Source organism: Cyprinodon tularosa, unplaced genomic scaffold (assembly GCF_016077235.1).
Source record: "Cyprinodon tularosa strain WSP-4 unplaced genomic scaffold, ASM1607723v1 ctg98, whole genome shotgun sequence".
In the NCBI taxonomy this organism is placed as follows: Eukaryota; Metazoa; Chordata; class Actinopteri; order Cyprinodontiformes; family Cyprinodontidae; genus Cyprinodon; species Cyprinodon tularosa.
The window spans coordinates 2,388,996-2,415,017 of NW_024039762.1; the positions used below are offsets into that span (position 1 = coordinate 2,388,996).

The 26,022-nt window shown below is 39.7% G+C and overlaps 1 protein-coding gene across 6 annotated transcripts in view; it reads left to right on the plus strand.

The window, feature by feature from the left end:
- The window catches only part of triob (trio Rho guanine nucleotide exchange factor b), a 146,324-nt gene that overhangs the window by 114,681 nt on the left and 5,621 nt on the right, over positions 1–26,022 (plus strand). For 3 of the 6 annotated variants that reach the window (XM_038275784.1, XM_038275785.1, XM_038275787.1), the window contains 16 exons: positions 2,546–2,798; positions 12,607–12,893; positions 12,980–13,150; positions 15,994–16,089; positions 16,447–16,595; positions 19,075–19,141; positions 19,229–19,332; positions 19,500–19,569; positions 19,678–19,767; positions 19,871–19,963; positions 20,589–20,639; positions 20,765–20,842; positions 21,101–21,292; positions 21,387–21,564; positions 22,061–22,914; positions 23,669–23,925. In XM_038275784.1, coding sequence (XP_038131712.1) covers positions 2,546–2,798; positions 12,607–12,893; positions 12,980–13,150; positions 15,994–16,089; positions 16,447–16,595; positions 19,075–19,141; positions 19,229–19,332; positions 19,500–19,569; positions 19,678–19,767; positions 19,871–19,963; positions 20,589–20,639; positions 20,765–20,842; positions 21,101–21,292; positions 21,387–21,564; positions 22,061–22,914; positions 23,669–23,925 — 2,990 coding nt within the window. Of the gene's footprint in view, positions 1–2,545; positions 2,799–12,606; positions 12,894–12,979; positions 13,151–15,993; positions 16,090–16,446; positions 16,596–19,074; positions 19,142–19,228; positions 19,333–19,499; positions 19,570–19,677; positions 19,768–19,870; positions 19,964–20,588; positions 20,640–20,764; positions 20,843–21,100; positions 21,293–21,386; positions 21,565–22,060; positions 22,915–23,668; positions 23,926–26,022 lie in introns of those variants that run through there. The other 3 variants (XM_038275789.1, XM_038275788.1, XM_038275786.1) reach the window with 3 other exon arrangements.

A 26,022-nucleotide genomic window follows, 5' to 3' on the forward strand; every position in this document is an offset into this window, starting at 1 on the left:
CAATTGTAAAGCTGACACCCAGCACAGTTGGATAAAAAATAAATCCTTCTCTCCCTTCGTGTTGTAATAATTATAAACCTGAGCAGTGCACCAGGTCATTATTTTCACACTTGACTTGGATTTACCCCAGATTAGCCCTCGTCATCTTGCTCTGCAATCAGGGAAATAGGAAAATTATAATGTTCAGTTATATAGTTTAACTATTAGAGTGGAGCAAATCGCAACTCTCCAGCTGCTTTACGCAACATTGGACTGTTTCAGATACGAGGCCAATTATTCTATGTCTGCATGTGCATCTGCATGCTTCAGTCAAAATCCTCAAAGAAGCTAATTTATTAAGAACCGTCCCCTTAGTTTGGAGGATGCTCGCATGCATAACGATCCAGAACACAGAGGAACACGTGCACATGAATGTGCATCTCTTTCCCACTTTTTGAATGCATCTCTGTGTTCCTCTCTTTTTGTGAGGACTCGCATGAGACATTGCATTCAGGAGGCAGTGACAGTGGCGTGCTTGTGTTGCTGTGGGGGAGTGTGTGCGCTCCTGTTCCGGTGTGTTTCTGTGCTGAAGTGAATGACTTGTGTATCGGCAGCTTCAGCCTCCCACTCTCTCTTCACAGAGGATGCTCGTCTCCTTGCCAGACAGAAGAGCACTGCATTATCCTGTCACATCAAACTTTGCTTTACAATTTGGGCAAACTTTTTTTGTTTTTTTTAACCTTATACTCTGCTGGAATGTGCTTATTTTTTGATGAAGTGGGGCCTCAGCCAGGTCAATTTTTGGAAGCAGTTGTTAGAGGAAGGATGGATTAAATTGTTCTGCTGCAGAGAGGAAATCTACGTGAGGAGATTATTCAAGCCTTAGTAGTCTAAAAGTGAGGACCTCAGACGAGAGCTTGAGGACAACTTTTCATCTTGCTTTGGAATAGTTTAAAAAACACATCTTCTATGCCACAGGTTTAGAAAAAATAGCTTAACATATTTTGAGGGTGACATCTCCGTATCCACTGATCGTCCTCGAAGGTGATTGATTCAGGAATGTTTTAGGGATCTCGCCTGACCATCACACTGATCTCCAGACCTTGTTTTGCTACTCTGACCATCTTTCATGATGAGGGAGTGGAAGACGATTGATAAACTTGAGGAGAAGATTTCAAACCCTGTTTCTCAGCTCCTCAGCTCTCTGGCTCTGCCACACTATCAAAGGGTATGTTGCTTATTCTGACATTTTTGTCAGATGTTATAATTGGTGTAATACAGGAATGGAACAATGGAGCTGAATACCAGTCGCAGGAGATGCACCTGATTTTATGGTCATTACTTTCCTAAATACTAGAACTTTTTAATCAACAGTAACATGTTATGATGCAATACTGTAACGTTTTGTTTTCTGGCATACATATTAAAATTTTTTCAGGCTTTAAAAAGAATACATACATCTATGTAAGTTTCATAATATTTTATATACCAGATTTATTTAAGGCAGAAAACTTCCAATGGTAGCATTTTATTCCATTTAGGGAAACTGTTTTTACAATCATTAAAACAAAGCAGCACATAGTTAAAGGTCACAAGCAATAAGTATGAGACATCATTAAAAAAACTGCTTTAGGGAATTCATGGTTATCTGAATAATTTTTTGTGCAGGTTAAGTACAATATTTTTGTCCAGGTCTGTGACAGCATGATGTGAAATGTTTACATTGGTATTAGATATGAATTAATATATCTGTTTAATGAAGCCTGGGCTAAAATAGCAACAGATTGTCCTGGGTTTTATACATGTACACTTTGATGTGTAGATTTTAGATATTTATACATATTTCCTGTAGTTAATAAAAAAAATAAAGTAAATGTTTGAGAGAGGCATTAATGAAACTTTTGTAGCATATTTACAATTTTTTTCCAGTTTAAATCTATAGTCAAAATGGTGTTTTTGGCTTTAGTGCCTGGAGCAGTCCTTATCTACATTAGCAACAGAAAGGGAAAATAAAGCTGTGTTAGAGAACTGTGAAGATAAAACTGGATTTTATTGTATTCAAAAACAAAGACAAGATAATATATAGAGATTACATTGTTAACCTTATATGAGAAAAGCAAGGTTGGCATATGTTGATTGCATCACCGTATGTATTTCTAGTTACTATTTTAACACTAATTAACAATGGGGTAAGAAACATTTCCAAATTCAGTATGTTCCATGACAGACCTAAAGCACAAAAGAATAAAACAGAGCTATTCCTCTGAACCCAGTTCAGCCTTCCTGTTATCTTACGAGAGTCTTGAGCTCTTGAAGCCTTAATGATCTATTTATTTAGCTTAATAGATTTATTTTAAAATATCTTACTGAAGCTTAAATTTGTTTCTTGGCTCTATGACTGATCTCTCCACAAGGTGTCATTGGCATGACCTCTTATTTCTTATGTATGGTGCTTTAAGTGATCAACAATCTATTTAAAATTAAGTAAAGCTCATCAGATTCCTGTCACAGGTCATTTTTTGTGTTTGAAATATTAACAAGTGATGACCTGTTGCTTCCATTGCAGCTCTCTGGTGGCTGTGAGCTGACAGTGGTGATCCATGACTTTGTGGCCAGTAACAGTGGCAGCAATGGGGAGCTCACTGTACGACGAGGCCAGACTGTGGAGGTTCTGGAGCGGCTCCATGATAAACCTGACTGGTGCTTGGTCAGGACCACAGACCGCTCTCCCGCTCAGGAGGGAATCGTTCCTTGTTCCATTCTCTGCATTGCTCACTCCCGATCCTCCATGGAAATGGAAGGGCTATTCAACCACAAAGGTAGGATCAGAGCATTTACTCAGTTTCTTTAGACATAAGTGGATTAAAAAAGGATTGTTTGCACCTAGATGTATCTCGCACAACAGCTATTATATATTAGCAGGTTTTCTTAAATTTTTGCTTTTCTCACCATTAATCGTAACACTTAACACTTGCACTTCTAGACCAGCAGTCATGGACACAGAAAACTCTACAGGATCCATTTCTTTTTATTGGCAAACATATCACAGCTGACCCAAAGAGTCTCTGTTTCTTATTAAAAAGCTGCTTCTATTTCCGAGTGTTGCTATGCAACTGTGAGGAACACATCTAAAGAACAGTTCTTCTAATTATCTTTAAAAACATTCATGACTTCCTCTCAGTAGTAACTTACGTCATTATTACCTTTGGAAGCCCTCCTCTTGACTTAAACATGAACCAGCCCATGTCTCCAGCATAGCAAACACTAATCATAGGTGTCCTTCTATTGTGAAGTGCTGGAAGATGTAATGTCAAAGTATGCATCTGTCATAAAGATAAGCCAGTTCCATACTGGTTTAAATATTGAATGGACTTCTATCATATTGTTTGATGAAATTGTCTAAACACTTTTTTAATCTCTTTGGGTTTTTCCACTTGTTCCTCAGGGGCAGCTCAGTTTCAGTTTTGTGGGTCAGTTGGATGATATCATGCAATGCCACCTGTTTTCTTGGAGTGTTGTAATTTGTTCAAATTAAAAAACCAAAGCTAATAATTTTCATGGTTAGATGCATTAAAATTTTCTCAAACTTATCCAATACAGCTACACCTGTCAAAATTTAGTGAGTGACCCGTTTGACTATCGATAATAGCTATAGCTTATTCTGGTTTCCTGTTGAAAATTAGATGATAAAAGAACTCTACTGTATGTATTTTTAAACCTTTCATTGGTGAGGGCTTATTATAGTGTCATTTTTTTTTATTAGAAACACAGCTTTGGTTGCAAAATTTCATTACAGAGTAGACGTTTCGATATGATCTAAGCAACATATATGAGATTAGCTTAATTATTATTACAAAAATATCAATTGCCAAGTCTATTCCCTTCTGAATATACTGAGAAGGCTGTACCCATTTCTAAATTCAGCACGCCTCTCAGCAAAGTTCTTAAGGATAAGCAAATTAACTTTGACTTATCTCAATTTTACAGTTTCTTGCTAACTAACCCCAACAAAACCTATTTAAACCTGGCAACAATTGGCTGTTAGTGGAAGTGGGAACGTCTCCTTGATCTTTGTCGACTCGGGTCAAATGACTCGGCAAGCGACCCGGGTTAAATTCGTCTTCAAACAACTTGGCTCTGATCAGCATACAGTGTGAACATCAGACCCGGGTCGACCAGATAATTTACGTGATGCCATTGAGCATAAACGGACGGTGACACACCCTAGTAGTTGCTTCTGATTTAACAAGCCAAAATAACTCTGCTTACATTTGATAAACACGGTGAAGCCCTAGTAAGACGGTTCAGAGAGACAAAAAAGAGTGAAACAATAAAGCACATGTACTACACCCTGGCTTTTTTTTACATGTTGCTCTCCATTGTTTACGTTCCTGAATTCTTTCACATTGGTGACAACATCATTGTTAACCCAGCGTGATGGTGTCACCAGACACGGAGCGGTTGGGGGACACACAGCTTGACAACTGGGGGTCAGATGCAACTTTTTTTTTTGTCAATGGAAAGGAAGCTAAACGGCGATTGTTAGCGGGTCGACCATAGTTAACCCATTAATATCAGTGGAAAAGGTGTCAATCAGTCTGAATGAACCACAGACATGTCTTGAAATTGACATGTTGGAGAAAATACATTTTCCCAGTAGATTTGTTTAAAGCACCTCACTGATCCTGAACATGGCTGTTTGAGTCCTCTGCCCTCATGAAATGAGGAGTAACAATAACAGGAGTAACAAATATCAATATCAGGAGTTTTATTTTTAGCATCACCTGGAAATGCTCCTGCCCACTGGCTTTTTTCTTGATGCAGGTGCAGTTTATACTACTTGTTTTTACCTCCAATTATACAATATTAATCTCCTTGTGACCTAAACACATACACTCATTGTAAAAAAATGTGAAAATATGTATTTTTTAATACTGTAAAGTAAGTCAGAGTTAAAGACGGCTCCCTTGTCCACTTATTGTGCGTTTTAGATTTTTGAATCTGGAAGAGTGGGTGAGATCTGGGCTGTTTGTTTCTATGGAGATATTTGGCTCACAGCCTCTTTTTAGTCAGTGAAGGGAAAGTCTGCATTGGAGTTAGCGGAATGATTTACTCAAAGAGGTCAACAGAAACCAGGGGAAACATTTCCCAACTGCTTATTGAACAGTTTCAACTCCAGCTGTTCTGTCCTTGCATCCTATCATGTTTGTGATTCCTTGACTGCACTTTCACAGTCAGTTAGTTTTGTTCTTTATGTGGCCAGAGGGAGTAATGAAAAGGAGGCTCTCACTGTAGGGGTTGTTGCAATAAAAGAAAAAACTGTCTGTGTAGGTGGTGGACAAAAGTGAATAAAACACCTATGCTGTCTTTTTCTTCCTTTTTCTTGTTTTCTTGGAGTTTTTTTCTTTGTGTGCTTTTCCTTGGAATTTAAGAGAAAGTCGTTTGTTGGGAAATCAGGGTGTCGCCTCAACCAGGAATCTATTCCTATTCGCACTCTGTGTCTCATCAGGGTTTTTACAAAATAGAGACAAGTTCAAACCAAAGAAATAGTCTGAAAAGCATTTTTGCTTGTTTTTATGGTGTCACTTTTTATTTCAAAAATTGTTCCTGAAAATCATTCACATACATTATTTGTTATATTCTTAGTTTGTAACCTATAATATGCTTATTGATCAAACGTTATGCTTCTAGTGCAGCTTAAAAACAGAAGCATCCTGTAAAAAGCTCTGCCACTGATAACCTCCAGCAAAAATAAGGGTTTTAGCACTTCTGTACCTACAGGAGAGGGTTGGTTTAGAGCCCAGGGAAAGACACGAAGTCTCATTTAGAGTTACACTGAGATATCTTTGTGCATCTCACCTCTATATTTGCCGGTGAGCCTTTTTTCCTGCTCACCTCAGATGGATTTCATAACCAAGTCTATATTTATTCCAAGCATACTGCACAACTTGTATGCATCCTAATGCCTGTAAAATATGTACCCGCCCACACAAGCTGTGTGGGTGCTTCTACGAAGGGTAATACGGTAGATGAGCCTCATGTTTCCAGACGTCCCTTTGGAACAGGAGATATCCTCACAGCAGCCCACTCGCTAGGGAGGGTGGGAGGAAGAGGAGATACAAAGGAGGGAGAGGAAAACATCCTACGGTATAATGCAGCATTTGACTTCTCCTTCATCCTCACTCCGGACTTCACACTTCCTCTCTGTGGAATATCGGCAACGCTTATTTAATTACAAGACCTTTCCAAAGCTGTTCAGATTAGCATAGGATTTTCTTTCAGAAAAGCTCTCATACGTGTGGAAATGCTTTAACAGAATAAGTCTGAAATCCAGAGGCTTAATACTCAGTGAACATGGCCCGTGGGATCGAGTCCTTGGTGTCTTTGAGTCCGTTTTTCTCAATGGATTTATCAGGGGACGACCCATCAGACAGCTGCAAGTTCTGGCTACTAGATCTGGGTAGGTGTTCCCATCATAAGTGGTAGCATTATTACTACGTAGTCTGGTTGTGAATGTCAAGCTTCTTTAATGAAAGCTTCTGTTGGTAGTGGTTTACACTGTATAAAGGTGATATTTTAGAGAATAAAAGTCTAAGAAGTAGACCAAGAAGAAAACAGGAGTCATAAATATAGATATGTAACTTCAAATACTTTACATTTTGGAAGGAAAACCTTAGCGTGCACAAAGCAGTTGGTTTTATCCTTGCTCTACAGTTTTGTATTGAACATTTTTCCAAGTTCACCTCTGGATTAGATTGTCGCATTATGGCGCTAAAAGTAATTTAGCTGATGCCTCATTAAGTTGATGTGAGTTTAAATCGGCTGCAGTCTCTATCACTAGATTAGATTTTTCTTTTGTGTGCATGTGTGTGTGCTCACCGGGCAGGCTTTGCACAGATGGGCTGCGGATCTTACTGTAAACCTCAGCATGAAAGAAAACTATTAAAGGAGAATGAGGTTTTCACGATGTAGATCTTTCACAAGTGTTTTGCAGATGTCTAATGTATACAAGAAAAGATAAACAAAATTCATCTTATTAAACTGGTTCTAATTGATTCTGTGCTCCAAAAATACATCTGTGGGAAGCCCTCGCTTGCATCTCCACATGTTCATAGATAAGCTTGTCAAGTCTCCCAACGCTTTCCCACACGTTGTACCTCTGCCCCTAAAGGCAGATCCTTTACCACACGTCTTCCATCCCTGTTTTTTTGCATCACTTCTCCTGGGGAGGAGAAGACCACCCAAAAATTGCTCTCCTGGTACGACCTCTGGAATCCCAGGCATGCTTCTTTGGAGCTGCACAGGCTTTTCTAATCACTTCAGTCGTATATTCGACCCTCACCCACAGGCTGTATACCCCCGTTTCCATTTCTGGTGATTAAAACACACGCACGTGTGCAAACATTGTTAAGATGTTAAGTTCCTCTAACCTGGAAAAAGTATTCATACCAATCATACTTGTTAAAAGTCTGTCACTATAGGCACAATGATTTTACTCATGTTATGAGCGACAGAAGCAGAAATTTGGACGTAGCTGCAACCTAGGATAAATAAATTGTGCATGGTTTTCAAATCCATGTAGAAATAAAAATCTAGAAGGTGTGGTTTACATATGTAGACAGCCATCCTAAATAAAACCCTCCAGGAATGCCCTGCATTTACCTCCATCCATCTAACAGCTTTGGTCTGATTTCCTCACTAAAGGATAAAAATTATCTCCGTATCATGATGCTGCCACTACCGTGTGTCATTTAAGACATTTTGTTGGTTTCCTCACCACATATAGCATGCTGCATGTAGGCCTTATGTTCATTATTGGTCTCATATGAGCAGAGCCAAATAATGTTTGGCGAACAGTCTTTTTTTGGCATTTGAAGGATTTTTTTCCTTAAGCCACTCTCCAGTTGAGGCCAGATTTGCTGAGTTAAAAAAAACAAACTCCACTCTGAGCATTACATCTTTGCTACACCTTATAGTTAACGCGTCTCTTTTGTCTGCTTCTCTGGTAAACGTTCTATTTTTTAGGTTAGTATGTTGAGGGTTAACTACCATTCTACACTTACTTTGTAATGACGAATTAAACTGTCCTCTTTAAAATGTTAACAATTTCTGATATTTTATTACGTAACCCTGCTTTGAGCGTTATCCCTGAAGTGTCTGGTTTGTCTTTCAGTTCTTTGTTCACTTATGTTCTCTAACAGACCTTTCGAGTTTCCGTAGAATAGCTTTGTTTATACTGAGCTTGGATTATTTACAGGTGGCGCTATTTATGATTCACTATCTTCTCAAAGCAATTTAGTTAATTTGATTTAATTTAGGTGCATTAAATGAAGGTAGACTGAATAGAAAATAACTTAACATTTTTGTAGAAAAGCTGCAAATTGTTTATATATTACTTAAAGATTCTGCGTAATGTGATGTTGCTTTAGATTAAGGCAATACACACCTACTCTGAAAATTAAATAATTCCATTATTGAGCTAACTGGTTGACAGACTTGATTATTTAATAGCTTTAATAAAGTTTGATATAAGCAGTATGCATATGTATGCACCTCTGCACATGTATCAGGTACACATTGTTCATCCTGCTACTGATTGGTGAAGATGCAAGGGTGGTGCTAAAGCTGTCCTAGACACATAATCTGTTTGATGTTTAAATGCGATTGTTGATGAATTAACCGGAAAACAGACCAGACAAAGGATAACACTTCCCTAATGGAAACAGAGATATTATTAGAAGATGCAAAAGTATATTAGAGGATTTTAAAAAGCACAGGTTCGGAGCTACAATCCTTTAATGCTACTGTCCTGCAACTTCTAGAGGAATCCCATACTCACACCTGAGTGACATAGAGAGCTAATTTTCAAGCTTCTGCAGAGCTGAGTTATTTAATAATGATGGATTTTTGGCCATTTGATTTGTGTGCATACAAGGTGTTTGAAGGAAGTCAGATTTAAAGTGAAGCTGGGCGACACAACTACATTTCCAGGCAGTGAAATTAAATGTAAAGTTGCTGGTTTGCCCATTAATCCATGGTTGTATGCTGTTGTCATGTGGGTTACCACAAGAACATTATTGTAATAGGAAGAGATATTCTCTGCAAAGCGCGGCTGATCTGATCACTGAAGGAAACAACGAGGGCCGCATCTTTTCTAGAGATTGTTCGGTAGATGCTTCCAGAAAAGAAGTCATATAAAGCTGTTTTCACATCCTCTAACAGCACCTGACAGCAGCTTTTTTCACTGCCGGGAGATTTTGAGCAGACCTAAGATTTGCTACAGAGATCAAATCTTTTGGCCATCCTGGGCACAGCTGGAAGCACTGGAATATGAGGATTTGGACAGGGAGTTCAGATTCCCACAAATAGGGACTGTCTTTGAAGCACAATTGAGGAGACCATGCAGGGTGAAGGGCTACTTATGCCATCTGTATCTCTGAAGAGTTATTACTCTCCAAGGAGGAATGTGTCAAGGCTGCTGACCCCATGTTATACACATTTACATCCTTTAGAGCAACCTCCCCTCTCAGAGCACTGACTTCATGAAAATAAATTCTTGCTTAGCTGATGTTGAAACATTTTAAACATGAAACATATGGCATTAGTTATTGATTTCTACACTCTTTCAATGAGTTATACTAAGCTACTCTCTACTTGGAGCTGAACATAGAACTTGTGATAATTTTTTTTATATCATAACAAAAATCTAGTCATTCCCCTTCTGCAATTATACGCTCTCCCTTGCAGTCCTTATGCACACTAACACATGGTCGATGAACTAGCTGTGTGGTTATATGTTCCCTTGTGACCTCAGAATGTCTGCAGGAAACACGGTCTGGTTGTTCTACATGAGAGGCCCGACTGATGTGTACTCCCTCTGCTTTGGTTTGTGGAAAGAATTTTTCCCTTTGAGCAAAACAACTGTTTTCTAAACAGCGTTTAGGGAAATTATCTGTTATTTTATTTAAAAATTACATTTCATAAAAAGTAAGAATTATGCTTTTAAAGCCTTAGTAGAAAGAGAGAAAGTTTCAGTGTGACCCAAAATTTAGACTAACACAAAACTCGCCCTCTCCAAAACAGTGCTGAGCACTGCTGGGCAGATGGCTGAAATTCACCAAACTTCTCTTTCACAACCAGCATATCTGATGAGCAGCCTCCGGCACAAAAGCGACATCATAAACTCAGTAAGCTGCTAATTCGATCTATGTCACTGTGCAATGGATCTAACAGCACAAATTATGTTAATATGCAATTAACAGAGTTAGCAAAGCTAAGAAATACATAAAAAAGAGTTTCTCTTTTCAAAACCCATGCCATTTCATCAAATGAATGATCATTTAATATATTACTCTTTTCAATTTAAGCACATGCTAAATCTTTTTTTTTAAATAACATTAAAAATAGGCCAATAACAAGATTTATAAACCAAATTTGAGCAGTTTTCATTATATTTATTGGAATAACAATTTGACACCGAGGTAACAGAATATAAAACACAGATGTTCTACAAGGACAAACATTTTTTTCATTTAAAAACAATATTTTCCACATCCCTATACTGATAGGAAATGTTGAACTTTGCTATAGTAAGAACAACCATAAATTGTTTCATTGCATGAGTTTGATCTGAAGGTTGATATAGGGCAAAATATCCTCATTTCAACATTAAGTTGATAATTAAGTCCTTTTTTTTTATTTTAAGTTGATCCGTCAACCTGTTAGTTAAAACATAGACTAATTAATATGCTTTTCTTTCTTTTCTTTACATCAATTTGCCTTCAAGCAAGATAAACAGAGCTTCTATGTTCTCATCCTGAAATAGATAACTTGGATGGAGAACAGATTTTTAAGGCTGAAGTTTTTGTGACAGGAAGTAAATCGTTTGTTTGTTTATTTTTCGGGGGGAAAATAATCATTAAATGGAAATAGAATATAAATCTGCATTTTATATTGCGTACTGATGGCAAATCATGTAACCCTAAACTGTGGGTAATCAAGTCTTTTTTTGGTGGATATCATTTCTAGGGATTTCTTTCTCTCCGGGCTGATATCCTCTCAAAGGACCTGATTTCAATTGATTCTTCACACTGCCTGAAGTGGTAGTGATTCTAGAGAACAGTATTTTTCTCTTCACTCACATGTGCAGTGAGAACACATGCTTCCTATAAATGGGGAGTAGTAAAAGTCTTCCAGAGGCAAAGCCACTGGAACGCATGTCTACATGCAGAGCAGGCGCATTTTCTCAGGCTCTGTGAGAACAGGCAGAATCTCCACACACCTGCCATTCATAAGTGTTGCTGGAGTGAGTCACATGATTGAATGTTTTGCAGCTGCATCTGTTTAAACCATGAAACAGACAAATGATATCGATGCCATAGATTCTTTATATGATCTTTTCCTGATTTCCAGTAAATGTTACTTTTTTAATGAATGAAAAGGATTATGTTCTAAAAAAACTAAAGGTAGCAATCATAGATAAAATAGACAAAACATGGCTTTAAAGTACTCCGACAAAGCCTGAAGCGTCCCTATATCCTATTTTATTTCCTCATTGTTCGATGAAGAGTTTTCTTCCTACAGATTCCCTAAGGAGCGTCATCACTGTGTGGAGGTGGCTTGCCTACCTACTGAACAATAAGCGCACAAAAACACACACTAATCTCCCTCTCACTTTGACCTTTCCTCTATATTCTCAACAAACTTGGTATATAAGTTATCTTAACTTCTGTATTTTTGAAGTGACCTTGAGTGTCAAGAAAGGCGCTGTTAAATAAAATGTATTATTATTATTATCTGGATTTATATTCACAGACAAAACCCTTTTGTCACCTTTGGATTTTTGTTTTCCTTTTTTTTTTGTAACAGATATACTGGTCAAAATTGTATGGTCCCTTTCAAGTCTACTATCAAGTTTTTTAGATTCCAATTGGACATAAAAAGTTACAACCTAAGAAGTCAAACTTTAAGAAAGTTGTTTTTTAACTGCGTGCAATTGATTATTTTTACTCACTGAGTATGATAGATAGAAATTGTGCTACACTGGTTGCAGTGTAGCATTGCTTATACCATACTCTTTAGGTCTATCTTTCCTATTAATGTAAAACCGCAGAAATTCTGCTTACATTTTCGTATCCAACATATTCCATCACTGAGGTGGAAATCAGTCTAAGCCTTAATAAAGCAATTAAACTTTTCTGTATTCAACTTCTCCATTATCTGCCCAAAGTGTTGGCGTCTCAATCTTCCACAACTTGAATGAAGGGCATACATGTCTTGACAGAAATAATTTCAAACATTTTAGACAGCTTCTTAGATCTCCCTATGAAATACTTTTAATTAACTATTTCTAAAAAGATTTTTTGTTATCTTTTTAACAGTATAAGCATGAAACCAAAGAGTGTGTTAGTCAATTAAAACTTGTATTTCTAAGTATTATTCTTTGACTTGTTGGAAAAAAAATTTATGTCAGGTATTTATTTAGCTGTTAACAGCTCAGGATCATAAAACTGACAATAAATTGATGTTGTCCACCATCCGGTTTCTCAAGAATTGGAAATCAGTTCAAATAAAATTCAGTTTGACCTCATTCATATTCTCTTCTTCTACCCCTCTGCTCCCATTTAGACACGTTGTCTGTATCCAGTAATGACGCCTTGCAGCCTGGGTCCAGTCACACTTTCGGACCTCACAGCTCGCCTGGCCCCAAAAGACCCGGCAACACCTTAAGAAAGTGGCTTACCAGCCCAGTGAGGCGACTGAGCTCCGGGAAAGCTGACGGACACGTCAAGAAGCTCGCCCACAAGCATAAGAAGAACCGCGATGGCACGAGAAAGAACATGGATGCAATACCTGGCTCACAGAAGGACTCTGATGATAGCGCCGCTACGCCACAGGATGAGACCTTGGAGGAGGTTAGAACAGATGCTGAACAACTATTGGTGGATCTCCCAGAATGAGGGGATTCCTTTCTGATTGTCACTCTCTGTTGATTCTATAGCGGATGCGTAATGAAGGGCTGAGCAGTGGTACCCTGTCCAAGTCTTCCTCATCAGGTATGCAGAGCTGTGGGGAGGAGGAAGGAGAAGAGGGGGCCGACGCTGTCCCTCTACCACCCCCTATGGCAATCCAGCAGCATAGCCTACTGCAACCTGACTCCCAGGATGATAAGGTGGGAAACTTATCTCTTTCAGTTTGATTTGTTAGTTCACATTTTATGGAACGTGATGTCAGATAAAATGCCAAAAAAGGCAAATGTTATGTTTTTGCATTTCAGCTTGCTTGTGCTCCATTTTTTTTTAAGATTTTATCTTACTGCAGAACGATGACTCATAAATGCTAAGATTTATATTCAGTAGGAGGACAGTTGTTTAGAGAAAATGAGATTAAGATGTGCTGCAAAGTACAACGCTTTTAAAAAGTCTGTGTCTTCTTATCCCAACTTAAATGTTTTGAATGCCATCCAGACCTACCTGAGTCTATTTCAAAAAGTAACCATCTCTTGTAAAATCATGAGTTAACTGTTATCAAGCAGATTTCGCTGCATCTTAAGGGGGTTTAATGTGGGAAGATAATAGTGCTGATTTCTTTCGGACCTCCCATTCTGGCCTCTCGAGGCCAATAACCAGGGAGATAATCCTGCCTGTATGTTGTGTTTAAAGTGGTCATATCTGCTGAGACTGCTCTGATCGCATATTGGTGAAATCCAACATATTAGATTGTCTTCATTTAATATCCTGTCCTATCCTGTTATGTCAAGTGTGTTCAAACCAGATGCTGGAGTTTGAAAATCTGAACTTTTGCAGCTCAACTCAGCATATTAACCAGTCAGAGAAGCTGATCTGCAAGCAGGCTAGGAGACAGTCACAGCATTCAAACCATCATCTGTCCTCCCACAGACCTGTCTGTATAAAACTGTATTAAATGGACAAGAATATGTATATAAAGGGGCTTTTGTCCTTTTATAAATAAAATCCCCATTTTGTTTTTACCTGGAAGCTGATATAAAAGTATATCCTTGGTTTGTATTTGGACCTCAGATCTTTCTGTGAGTATTTTTCTAGCCTGGCCAGTCTGACTAATTAACGGCATGTTACTGTAGAAAGGATAACGGAGTGCGTAAAGCCCCATTTTAAAGGCAGGACTAACAGAGTCAGCAAAAACAGTAAACCAATCTGATAACTATGATGTAACACAAAACATTTTTTTTTAAACCCCTTCCAGTCGCCAGTTTAACAATATAAGCAGCTGTTCAACGACATAATAAAGGGAATCCTTTAGGGCTGCGACTAATAATTATTTTGAAAATTTATTAATCTGTTGTTTACTTTTTAAATCAATAATTGGATAAAAGGTTACTTATGGAAGATTTTTTACAAAATTAAACCAGGTTAGTCTAAAACTTGTCCACTTAAGGAGTTCTGGACATATTAACAGACAAAACACATTTTTCTATCTTAAATACAAAATGTATTTATATTGTTTTTACAAATTTGATATAATTACTGTTCTAAGTGGGTCACTTTGTCAGCTTAAGGCATGTTTTAAAGTCTCTTTACTCCAGTTAATGATTAATCAGTTACTAAATTAGTTGATTAATATTTCAATAATCAATTAATCATGATTAATCCGTTTAATTGTTTCACCCCTAATATCAGTAAGACATTACTCGGCTGCAGCAGCAATCTTGACTGTTATGGTTACAGAAAAGCACTGATGCATTATGGGCCCGCCTCCCAAGCTTTGATTGGTCTGGTCTGTTTTAGAACAGAGTATGAAGCCTTACTAGACTGATTTACCTCCTGTGTAGGTCAGTCTGGCTGGCCAGGAGTAGTTTTAGTAGTAGTAGTTGTTTTCATAGTCTCCTTTTCCCTATCTTCTCCCCTTCAAAGATAACTATCTGCTATCTGGCCAATTGAGATGCTTATGGATGGATGGATGGATGGATGGATGGATGGATGGATGGATGGATGGATGGATGGATGGATGGATGGATGGATGGATGGATGGATGGATGGATGGATGGATGGATAAATGGATGGATGGATGGATGGATGGATGGATGGATGGATGGATGGATGGATGGATGGATGGATGGATGGATGGATGGATGGATCATCTCTTGGGATAATTTAGAAAAGCTGTCTCACGTCCCATTAACTCAAAACTATATATATATATATATATATATATATATATATATATATATATATATTTAAAAAGAACAGTAACAATGCACTAATAAATTCCTTCTCTTTCTCCTCTTATGTTTCTAATGGTTGCATGTTTGCTCTTTCAGCATTATGTTGATTTCTGGTCTGCCCCTCTCCTCTCCCAGTTACCACATCTTTCCATGTAATTATCCTTAATAGTCGCTGTCTCCGTCTTTATTTAGCTACCTCCCTTGGAAAGTAACCGTTTTATTGTTGCTAATGGATAAAACTCCATTTAATTGTGTCTGCAGAAGCAAAGCCTTACTAAGAGTAAATGGTTATGTCTAAAGGATTCCTTTTTTATTATTTATATTCTTTTCCATTTTCCTCTAAGCCAAGCTCTTTACCAGAGGCAAAAAAGCCAATGGAGTATTAAGCAACACTTCTGTTTAACCAATCACAGTGCTCCTAAGATTAACCCTTATATATGCCTACCTAATAATCCCTTTTTTTCTTTGAGAGCAGTACGTGATTGGCTCCAGCTTGGCCTTTGAGTAATAATGTCATTAGGGAAAAAAATAATTTCTTAGATGTGGAATATCGAGGTCCAAACACAAGAATGCTGAGCCTTATTATAGTGTAATAGTTATTACGAATGACCATATGTATCTTTAGGTAGATGGCAAAAATATTTTATGAATAAGTATAGTTTCTTTATTTATAAGATTTTAGTTTTCACAGTAGTAAAAAACCAAAAAACATTTCCACCCTCTTGTTTCCTTATGAATGCAATGCAACATATGAAAAATGATTTCTGATCATAATTTCTGATTTCATTTCTTCTACCTGCTCTGCCTTTCAGTCTGTCTCTCGGCTGTCTGCTCGCCCCAACAGTTCGGAGACGCCGAGCGCTGCAGAGCTGGTCAGTGCCATTGAGGAGCTGGTGAAAAGCAAGATGGTGAGTCCCAAGTCATCAACAACACCTACGAGCACTTGTAAATCTGGTACTCATGTACCCAAAACAATTCTGATGGATGCACACTCAAGAACACGCTTTTTTTTTTTTAACTTTTTTTTTTTATCTGGTGTTGGTGACGGAGAATGGAATCTAAGCCTACTTGTCATCTGTCAGAACTCTGACTAAATGTGCCAGCTGTCCTCTGTTCCAGCCAGAAAGCACTAATCCCTAAGACACTCTTGGCCACTGCCCTACATCCAGGATGTCCTCCATTTTGATGGAAAACAAGCTAAAAGATTTTCTAGATGCTTTGACAATCTTCTTGTTTCTTTATTTTGTCTTTCTGATGATGTGCAGTCCCTTGAGGACCGCCCCAGCTCCCTGTCAGTGGAGCAAGGCGACAGCAGCTCACCCTCTCTCAACCCTTCTGATAACTCGCTGCTTTCCTCGTCTTCACCCATTGATGAGCTGGAGGAGCGAAAAACCAGCTTCCTCAAGAGGAGACAGTGAGTTACAAGCTTTATTTCTCACCAATATTTAGTATGAAAATAAGGTATATCTTATTTATTGTTTTACACAAACACAAAGTAGTAAATGATTATGACATGGACCAAAAACTAAGTAATAATACAAATAATAATAATACATTTTATTTGAAAGCGCCTTATCACAACACCCAAGGACACTGTACAGGCAGATAAAAACATTAAAAACAGGGAGCTAAAAAGTACAAGCATAAGATGCCACAGAAAACAAAACAGCAGAAAGTAAAATAAAACCAAAGGAAGAAAAGGAAGAGAACAATATTGAAGTGATGCGTAGGAACTAGATGGGATAGGACTGTCTGAACAGGAAAGTTTTGAGTCTGGATTTGAAAAGAGGGAAGGAGTCCAGAGTACGGAGATCCGGAGGGAGGGAGTTCCAGAGGTGGGGAGCAGAGCGACTAAATGCCCGGTTCCCCATTGTGACCAGACGGGCCGAGGGAACGGAGAGCTGGAAGGAGTGGGAGGATCTTAGGGAGCGGGTGGGAGTTTTAACGTGAAGGAGATCTGAGATGTAAGATGGAGCCAAGCTGTGAAGGGCCTTGAATGTAGTTAGGAGGAGTTTGAAGATGATTCTTTGTTTGATGGGGAGCCAGTGGAGTTGTTGCAGGATGGGAGTGATATGATGAGAAATGGGGGTCCGAGTGATCAGGTGTGCTGCAGAGTTTTGGAGGAGCTGTAGTTTCTGGAGGGACTTGTTTGGAAGGCCAAAAAGAAGTGAGTTACAGTAATCGATGCGTGAAGTGATGAGACTGTGAACAAGAATGGCGGTAGTTTGGGGAGTGAGGGAGGGACGGAGACGAGAGATGTTACGCAGATGGAAGTAGGCAGACCGGGTGATGTTGTTAATGTGGGACTGGAAGGAGAGGGTGCTGTCGAGGACGACACCCAGACTCTTAACCTGAGGGGAGGGGAGGACAGTTGAATCATTGATGGTAATCGAGAAGTTATTAGCTTTGGAGAGAGTGTGAGGTGTGCCTACTAGGAGGACTTCGGTTTTAGAGCTATTCAATTTGAGGAAGTTGGATGAGAACCAAGAATGGATTTCTTGGAGACAGAGGGTGAGGGAGATTGGTGGGAGTGAGGCAGATGGCTGAGTAGAAAGGTAGAGCTGGGTGTCGTCCGCGTAGCAGTGGAATTTGATATGATGCTTACGGAGGATGTAGCCAAGAGGGAGGATGTAGATAATAAACAGGAGGGGCCCCAGGACAGAACCTTGGGGCACACCAGCAGAAACAGGGAAGTAGATGGACTTATGAGATTTGAGTTGTATGAACTGTATCCTATCTGAGAGGTATGAAGTGAACCAGGTTAGAGGGGTGCGGCTGATACCGATGGATGATAGTCGACTGAGGAGTATGATTTTATTGTTTTATGTGTTTAATTTCAACCAATCGGACAATTTTAGCAGGATTTTATGTTTTTAACCCTTAACTCTGGTAGTCATAAATTAATTCCATTGCATCCAGTTACTCTCTGAGTCAACTAATTGGTAAAACTGTGTATATAATTTTAACTCAGTATACATAATGAGGGTTATAGGGGGAAAAAAGCAGCATGAAGATTAGGAGAGTCCCTAAACAATTTAAGACTAAGACTTATAGAAGTTTAAACGGGTTTATGTCATAACCTTATATCCTTAGTTTTGAACTCCTCTTATAAAGCGAACTACGACTACATGCCTAACATAAATGTCATGTACGGGTTTTCCACCAAGCTAACAAAGACAAGAAGAGGAAACTCTTAGAGGCTCACTGTAATTGCAGGATCTGCAGGGTCCACAGCTCAAGTGGGAAGTTTTATAAGACAAAATAGTTTTGTATTCCATGGTTCTGTCCTTTATAGAAGAATGGCAACAAGAAAGTCACAGTTTAAAGAATTGGTCCACTAGCTACGTAGAGCCGGGGTTCCTAAAGTGGGGGTCCAGACCCCCCAGGGGGGCAGAAGATACCAAGTTGGGGGCTAGGTTTTCATAATCATTATGATGTGAATCCTCAGGTATATGGAGGTCAAAACATATAAAAAAAAAAATACACATATGAAAATGTGTAATGAAATGAATGAATGTACAGTTATTTATTTATTTATTTATTTATTTATTTATTTATTTATTTATATATGTATTATATCAAATGCATGATTCAAAAAATAAATATCCCTATTAAAATAATATGCATATTAAAATAATAAAAATACATTTAAAGTGATGATTAAATAATTGTCAACTGAACCAAAAATCGATATAAAAATATGTGAAGTTGCATTGTTATCTTTGGGGTCATAGTCAACTGAAATGTTTGGGACTCCCTGATGTAGGGGAGATGTGTCAAACAAGGATCTCTGGTCAAATGAGAGCAATGGAAAATGATGCAGAATCCTGGACAAGAGGCACCAATTATGGCCTTTTATAAAAAAAAAAAAATCTTGCTTTTCTCTTGTCTAGTTATGTTCTTCTTGAGTTGGTGGAGACTGAGAGAGATTATGTCAGAGACCTGGGATCTGTAGTGGAGGTAAAGGCATTAAAAAGCAACAGTCACAGTTATATTAATCAATGTTTCCTGTGGGTTTTACAGATCGGTTTACTTTTCTTTCCTCAGGGCTACATGTGCAGGATGAAAGAGGAAGGAGTTCCAGATGACATGAGAGGCAAAGATAAGATTGTCTTTGGAAACATCCATCAGATCTACGACTGGCACAAAGAGTACGTAGATTGCCTGTTTCAGTAAACACATCTCAACTCTTAAATCTTTGGGGGCGTTTTAAGAAGCATGAGGGCTTATGCAACAGATTTACAGAAAACACAAAAGAAAAGTCAATATGACCCATTCTGTTGCATGAAATCAATAGTTTTGTTCTTTATTCTTCCAGTTTCTTCCTGGGAGAGCTTGAAAAGTGTTTGGAGGATCCTGAACGGCTAGCTCCTTTATTTGTCAAACAGGTCAATGAAAAAAACACATTTGTCTTGCATGAACAATTTGTTATGAAATGTTAGTGTGTTTTATTTATTTATTTTATTTATAAAAACATACTTTTGCTCCAATTGTAGGAGCGGAGGCTGCACATGTACATCGTGTATTGTCAGAACAAACCTAAATCTGAGCACATCGTATCAGAATACATTGACACTTATTTTGAGGTAAGATATTTTATTAACCATGTACCTACCCCGCATAGCATGATCTTCGTTTATTTCATTAGTAGCTGTTTCATAATTGTAATTTATTTATATCTTTGCCAAGGACCTTAAGCAGCGTCTGGGTCACAGATTGCAGATCACAGACCTGTTAATCAAACCAGTGCAACGAATTATGAAGTACCAGCTACTACTGAAGGTACAAGGAGTTTTTAATGTTACTGATGTGGGATTAACCTCTTACACCCTCAGGGGGTATAAATACATTTCTGCCTGACAAAAACACACAAAAGTAAATCACTTATAGCCTCACAGCTATTAGATTTAAGAAGAAACGTTTGGTACGTCTGTAAAGGTAAGATGTCATAGAATGGTTTTCTGGTGTCAGCACCATTGTAGCTTTGACCCTGCCTGAAATATTAGGGACAAAATACAAAATATTTTGCATTTTTTGAACCTCGCCAAAATTTTCTTTGAAATAAACATTGCAAAACACTACCAAAATATTATTTATAGCACAAAAAAGTAGTACAGACTTTTAAATCTAAATGTTGTGTAAAAATATACCAAATTTGGACTCAATCAGATGAATCATATTTATTTTAGAATGGTATTAGTGAGAAATTTCTTAGGCGGAGAGGCCATTTTGGCACATTTATCCAAAAATGTCACCAAACTGTGCCAAATGTGTTTTTTACATCAATACTGGGGGTTTGTTAAAATTACGAGGTCACGTAGCAGCTGGACCCACCTGTGGGTCCGTAGGGTTCTAGGGGTTAAGAAGCACACATTGCGTTAATCTGTATTGTTTCTTCACCTAACAGGATCTGCTTAAAGTTTCTAAGAAGGCTGGAGTGGATACGACAGAGCTGGAGGTACAGCTTTCAGTATATAATCACACGATGATCCTGCCTGATGATTCTACTCTGTTTCCTTATTATGTCCTTAACTCACAAGCAAATGCTTCATCTTTAAGTATGTTGTCCTTCCATGATTTTAGAAAGCTGTAGAAGTGATGTGTGTGGTCCCAAAGCGCTGCAACGACATGATGAATGTTGGACGCCTTCAGGGGTTCGATGTAAGTCTGCCCTTTTGAGCTAAAAAACTCTAGAAGGTGTAATATTGTGAAGGTTTACAAATGTAAAGATAAATTATATAAAGTTAGTCCACCGCCACTAGGTGTCAGCAAGCAACCATTTATTGCAGAAAGAAATGTTGGCGGTTATTGTCAGAAAAAAGTGTTTTTGTTCCTCCTTTTAGTTGCGCTCCAAAAAACAGCCTGTCTGAAGTTCTTTTTTTTATTTTTTTTTCTGTGTTTGTTTCCCGTTTTCCTCAGGGTAAAATTGTAGCTCAGGGCAGACTGCTCATGCAGGACACCTTCATGGTCTCAGACCAAGACGGGGGCCTCCTGTCCAGAATGAAAGAGAGGCGGCTTTTTCTGTTTGAGCAGATAGTTATATTCAGTGAGCCTCTGGACAAAAAGAAGGGCTTCTCTACGCCAGGCTACCTCTTCAAGAATAGCATCAAGGTGAGTTCAGCTTAAATAAATCACCAAGAGCTAAAGAGAGAGCTTATATATTGTAACCCAGGACAACTTAAATTGACTGCAACTATTTCTGCAGGTGAGCTGCTTGGGTCTGGAGGAAAACTCAGACGACCCCTGCAAGTTTACACTGATCTCCAGATCATCCAGTGGTAACCTAGAAAGGTTCAACCTCCATTCTGCAAGCCCTGGAATCAGTCAAGCCTGGGTCCACCAGGTCGGCCAGATTCTGGAGAACCAGCGTAATTTCCTCAATGGTAAAAACTTTTGCTAATTCCTGTGCAAAAAAGAAGAAACTTTTTAACTACATACTAATTTAGTGCATTGCATAATACTCTAATGTTTAATTGTGATTTTATGAAAGAAAAATTGCTTTAACAGGTATAATATATAATGGGAAAGCATGTTAAACATATGCATACATCTATGAAGAAGAATTTGAATCTCAGATGAAAAATGTTTATATTCTTTGCAGAGTTTTGCCCTAGTTACTGCTTGAAGTAGGTTATTCTGTCAACAAAATGTTATGTTTTATAGTCGGTGCACCATTACTGGAGGTAGTGATTCAAATCAATTACAGAATTAGCTGACGATTATTTCCACACCAAATAATCACATTTAAACTGATTTTTGAGCTCTATTTACTTTAAATAATATGATTTGAATTGTGAAAAAAGATTTTTTTTAAATGAAGAATTTTAAAATATATATATAGTGACCAGAGAAAAATTCTAATTATCTTCTATCCCACAGCTTTAACATCACCCATAGAGTACCAGAGAAACCATGTGGGTGGTGGAGGACCCCCCAGCAGTAGCAGCGGCAGTACAGGAGGTAGCAGCACCAACAACACCTCCAGCATGGGGGGAGGAGGTGGAGGAATTGGTGGCTCTGGCGGATCAGGGGTTAACTCCTCCTCCCTGTGCGGCCCTCGCTCTCGACCCTCTCGCATTCCGCAGCCTTCCTCACGGCTCCCCCAGCCTGTCCACCACCACCACCCCCCAGGCCCAGAGGGGCCTGACAGATCAACAGGTATGTGGTCCCCCTGCCACCCGTCCCTTCCCTCTTACCCCTGTTCAGACAGTCCAACTAATGGAGAGCTGTTAGCCTCTGAGGATTTTACTTTAAAGAGGCTGGAAAGTTCCCAGGGGAGTAACTGTAATAACAGCAACAGGCCATCAGATAACACAGACGGTGGTCTGAAACAGACTTTCGGGAGCTATGAGGAAAACCAGACGCATCCAAAAACCGCAGTGCCGCAGATGCCAGTGTCTCCTCTGAATTTCTCTCTGAGAAGCCCTCGAGTGGGGACAGTTTCCCCGCTTATATCTCCCCAGAGCCCTGGAGGAGGAAAGGAACAATTCCTCCCTTCAAGCCCAGCACATAAAGGAAACCCTTTCTGGGCTTTGGTCCCCCCTATGCCTTCATCTCCTGCAAGTAGACCTGGTTCCTTCTCCTGCCCCAATGACAATAGTGCTGGAGGGGACACCTTGGGAAGAGGGATGCCATCTTTTCAGCGCAACTCCAGCCACAGTAAGGAAACAGACAGAATGAGCACCTGCTCTTCCACCAGTGAGCAGTCCGTAACATCCTCCCAGGGCAACGGGGTAAGACGTCAAGACAACGCCTTGACTCTAGGGAGCCATTGAGCTCCTAGTCACTAACAACTTCCTAACTGACTGAATGGCTGTTGAGCAGCCGTCCTGCTGCTGGCTCTTATCAATTGCTTCTTCATGCAACAACTACAACTACTGAAACATGAGTGGAGATTAACAGCTACCTGGGTGCACTAACTTCACTGAGAGCGTTAGTGGAGAATATTGTGAGCTCTCCATGAGTCTACTAACAGATCAGACTCACAAAGCAGCCGTCACATCTGCTTGATGAGACGTTCAGTCTGCATTCTTTCCTTTCCTGTCACTTTCAGACACTAACCAGTTATTGTAAACCAATCCTTTGTCTCTATTTCTTACATTTGAATAACCACAAGTGATGATCAGGGAGCTGTAAGACACTTTGTCTTGAACAACTCTGGTTTTCTTGTTGTCCCTGTATATTCTGTTCACCGCTTTAGACACATTCATTTTGTGGGAAAATATCAGATTTTCCAGTTCAGAGCTTCTCATCTGAGAATTATAACTTCAGTGTCCCAACTTCTCAAACTTTGATTAACCATTGAAAGGTTGCAAGATTTTAACAATGGATTTTGCAATTCTTTTATAGCTGCATGCCTTAAACTGTTTCCATCAATAAAATCAAACACTTGATTGTTTATTGACCAACTTTGCCTTAAAGAATGTGTTATTATTGTGCCGTGTTTATTGCGCAACACACCTTAAGCTTTACAATCTTCTTTTCCAGCAGAGTGAAAGCAGTAGCAGCAGCAGCAATGTGTCCACCATGTTGGTGACCCAGGACTATGTGGCGGTGAAGGAGGATGAGATTAGTGTGGTGCAGGGTGAGGTGGTCCAAATTCTTGCCAGCAACCAGCAGAACATGTTCTTGGTGTACCGGGCCGCCAACGAGCACTCGCCTGCAGCCGAGGGCTGGATCCCTGGCTATGTGTTAGGACATACCTCATCCTCCACCACCCCAGAGCTTCCTGAAGGAACCATCAAGTAAGTGTCAAGAACATAGAACCATAGTATTTTAGCAATTATTTGATACATTATTTGAGGATATCATTTAAATAAATAGACTAATCACTAATATTTACCTCCTGAAATCGGTCAATCAATCACTTTAAAAAAGGGTTTTGCTAATATTTTTAAACTGAACATATGACAGCATATAGATATTAGTGATTAGCACACTTCATTACTACTTTACAGATAATAAAAAAATATCTTAATTCTTAGATTTCCAAAAGGCTTATGGGTTGTTCATAATTTTCATATGTGTGTACATAACAGGCTGGTCAGGTGGGATGTCTAAGCTTGTGTACACTTTTGAAGTGATGACCTTTCAGATCATAATCTTGTACATTTAACTTTACTTGTGCAATGAAATTGATGTTTAATCAGTTGTATTATGTTTTTTAAAGTTTTTATTTGTCAAGTTTTTAAATAACTATTCTACAAAAATGATTTTACCTCACAAGTGTCTCATTTGGTTTTAGTTCTGGCTAAACTAAAATAGTGAGTGGGGAAAAAACCCCAAAAAACAGCCTTTTTGTATTAAAAAAAAAAAAATCATTTATTAACATTTTAAATTTCGTAAGAACTTAAAGATGGTAACAATCCCGTGAAAATAGGTTATGGAGACTGTGCACTTAATGGCACCGATCAAAAAAAAGGAACATGTAAATAACATAATAAAACTTAAAATTTCACATGCTGTTGTGCAAATGGAGTAATCAACAGGCGGAAATTACTGGCAATTAGCAAGACACACATAAAGGAGTGGTTCTGCACCACCTCTCAGTACCTCTGCTTTCTGGATGATGTTTTGGTCACTTTTGAATATTGGTGGTGCTTTCACATTCGAGGTATGATGAAACGGACTCTACAGCGCACACATCAAGCTCAGGTAGTTTAGCTCAACCAGGATGGCACATCAATGTGAGCTGTGGCAAGAAGGTTTGCTGTGTCTGTCAGCATAGTGTCCAGAGGTTGAAAGCACTACCAAGAAACAGGACAGCACAGCAGTGGAAGAGGCAGTAGGTGTCAGGATCCGGGGCTTTGCCCACCAGAGGGCGCCGTGGATCCAAGCCTGGGAAGCTTGGGCTCAGCATGGACAGCTGTTTTCTATTTGCTGATTAAGGAAGCCTTTCCTATATAAGCTGAGTGTGACCTCCCCTCTGAGCTGGATCGTTGTCTTACCTGTGCCACCATGCCTGTCTGAGCCTTGAACCTGCAGCTTCTTCTGAGCTCCAATAAATATTGGACTTTTAATCCTCCCTCTGTGTCTGTGAGTCTGCATGTGGGCTAGTAAAACCATCGCCTCATGACAGAACGATCCAGCCAACAGACTAGCCCAGCAGACTCCTTCTACGCGCTCCTGGAGAGCCCGCTCTGTGCCGTCTGGAGACCCCTGAGCCCGCTCTGTGCCGTCTGGAGACCCCTGAGCCCGCTCTGTGCCATCTGGAGACCCCTGAGCCTGCTCTGTGCCGTCTGGAGACCCCTGAGCCTGCTCTGCGCCTTCCAGAGACTCCGGATGTGGAGCCACAATCGGTGGATCCCTCTGTTCCTGAGGTGGAGCCACAATCGGTGGTTCCCTCTGTTCCTGAGGTGGAGCCACAATCGGTGGTTCCCTCTGTTCCTGAGGTGGAGCCACAGTCGGTGGCTTCCTCTGTTCCGGATGCAGAGCCGCAGTCGGCGGCTTCCTCTGCTCTGGATGTGGAGCCGTAGTGGGCGGACCTGTTGCAGAGCAGCGGGAGCGGAGACGGCGTCCTTCTCGGGGCTTCTTGCTGAAGCGGAGACAGTGTTTCTCCCGGTGCTTCCTGCTGAAGCGGAGGTGCCGCCCTCCTCCAAGGCCCCTGCAGCTTCTGAGACTCTGCTTTGCTGCCGGTTTCATGACCGGCCACCTGAGACTCTTCCTGGCATCCCTGGTTCGCCCTTCATGGGCGAGTTGTTTTTTTTTTTCCTTTGGGGCGTCTGGAATCCGCCCTTGAGGGGGGGGTACTGTCAGGATCCGGGGCTTTGCCCACCAGAGGACGCCGTGGATCCAAGCCTGGGGAGCTTGGGCTCAGCATGGACAGCTGTTTTCTATTTGCT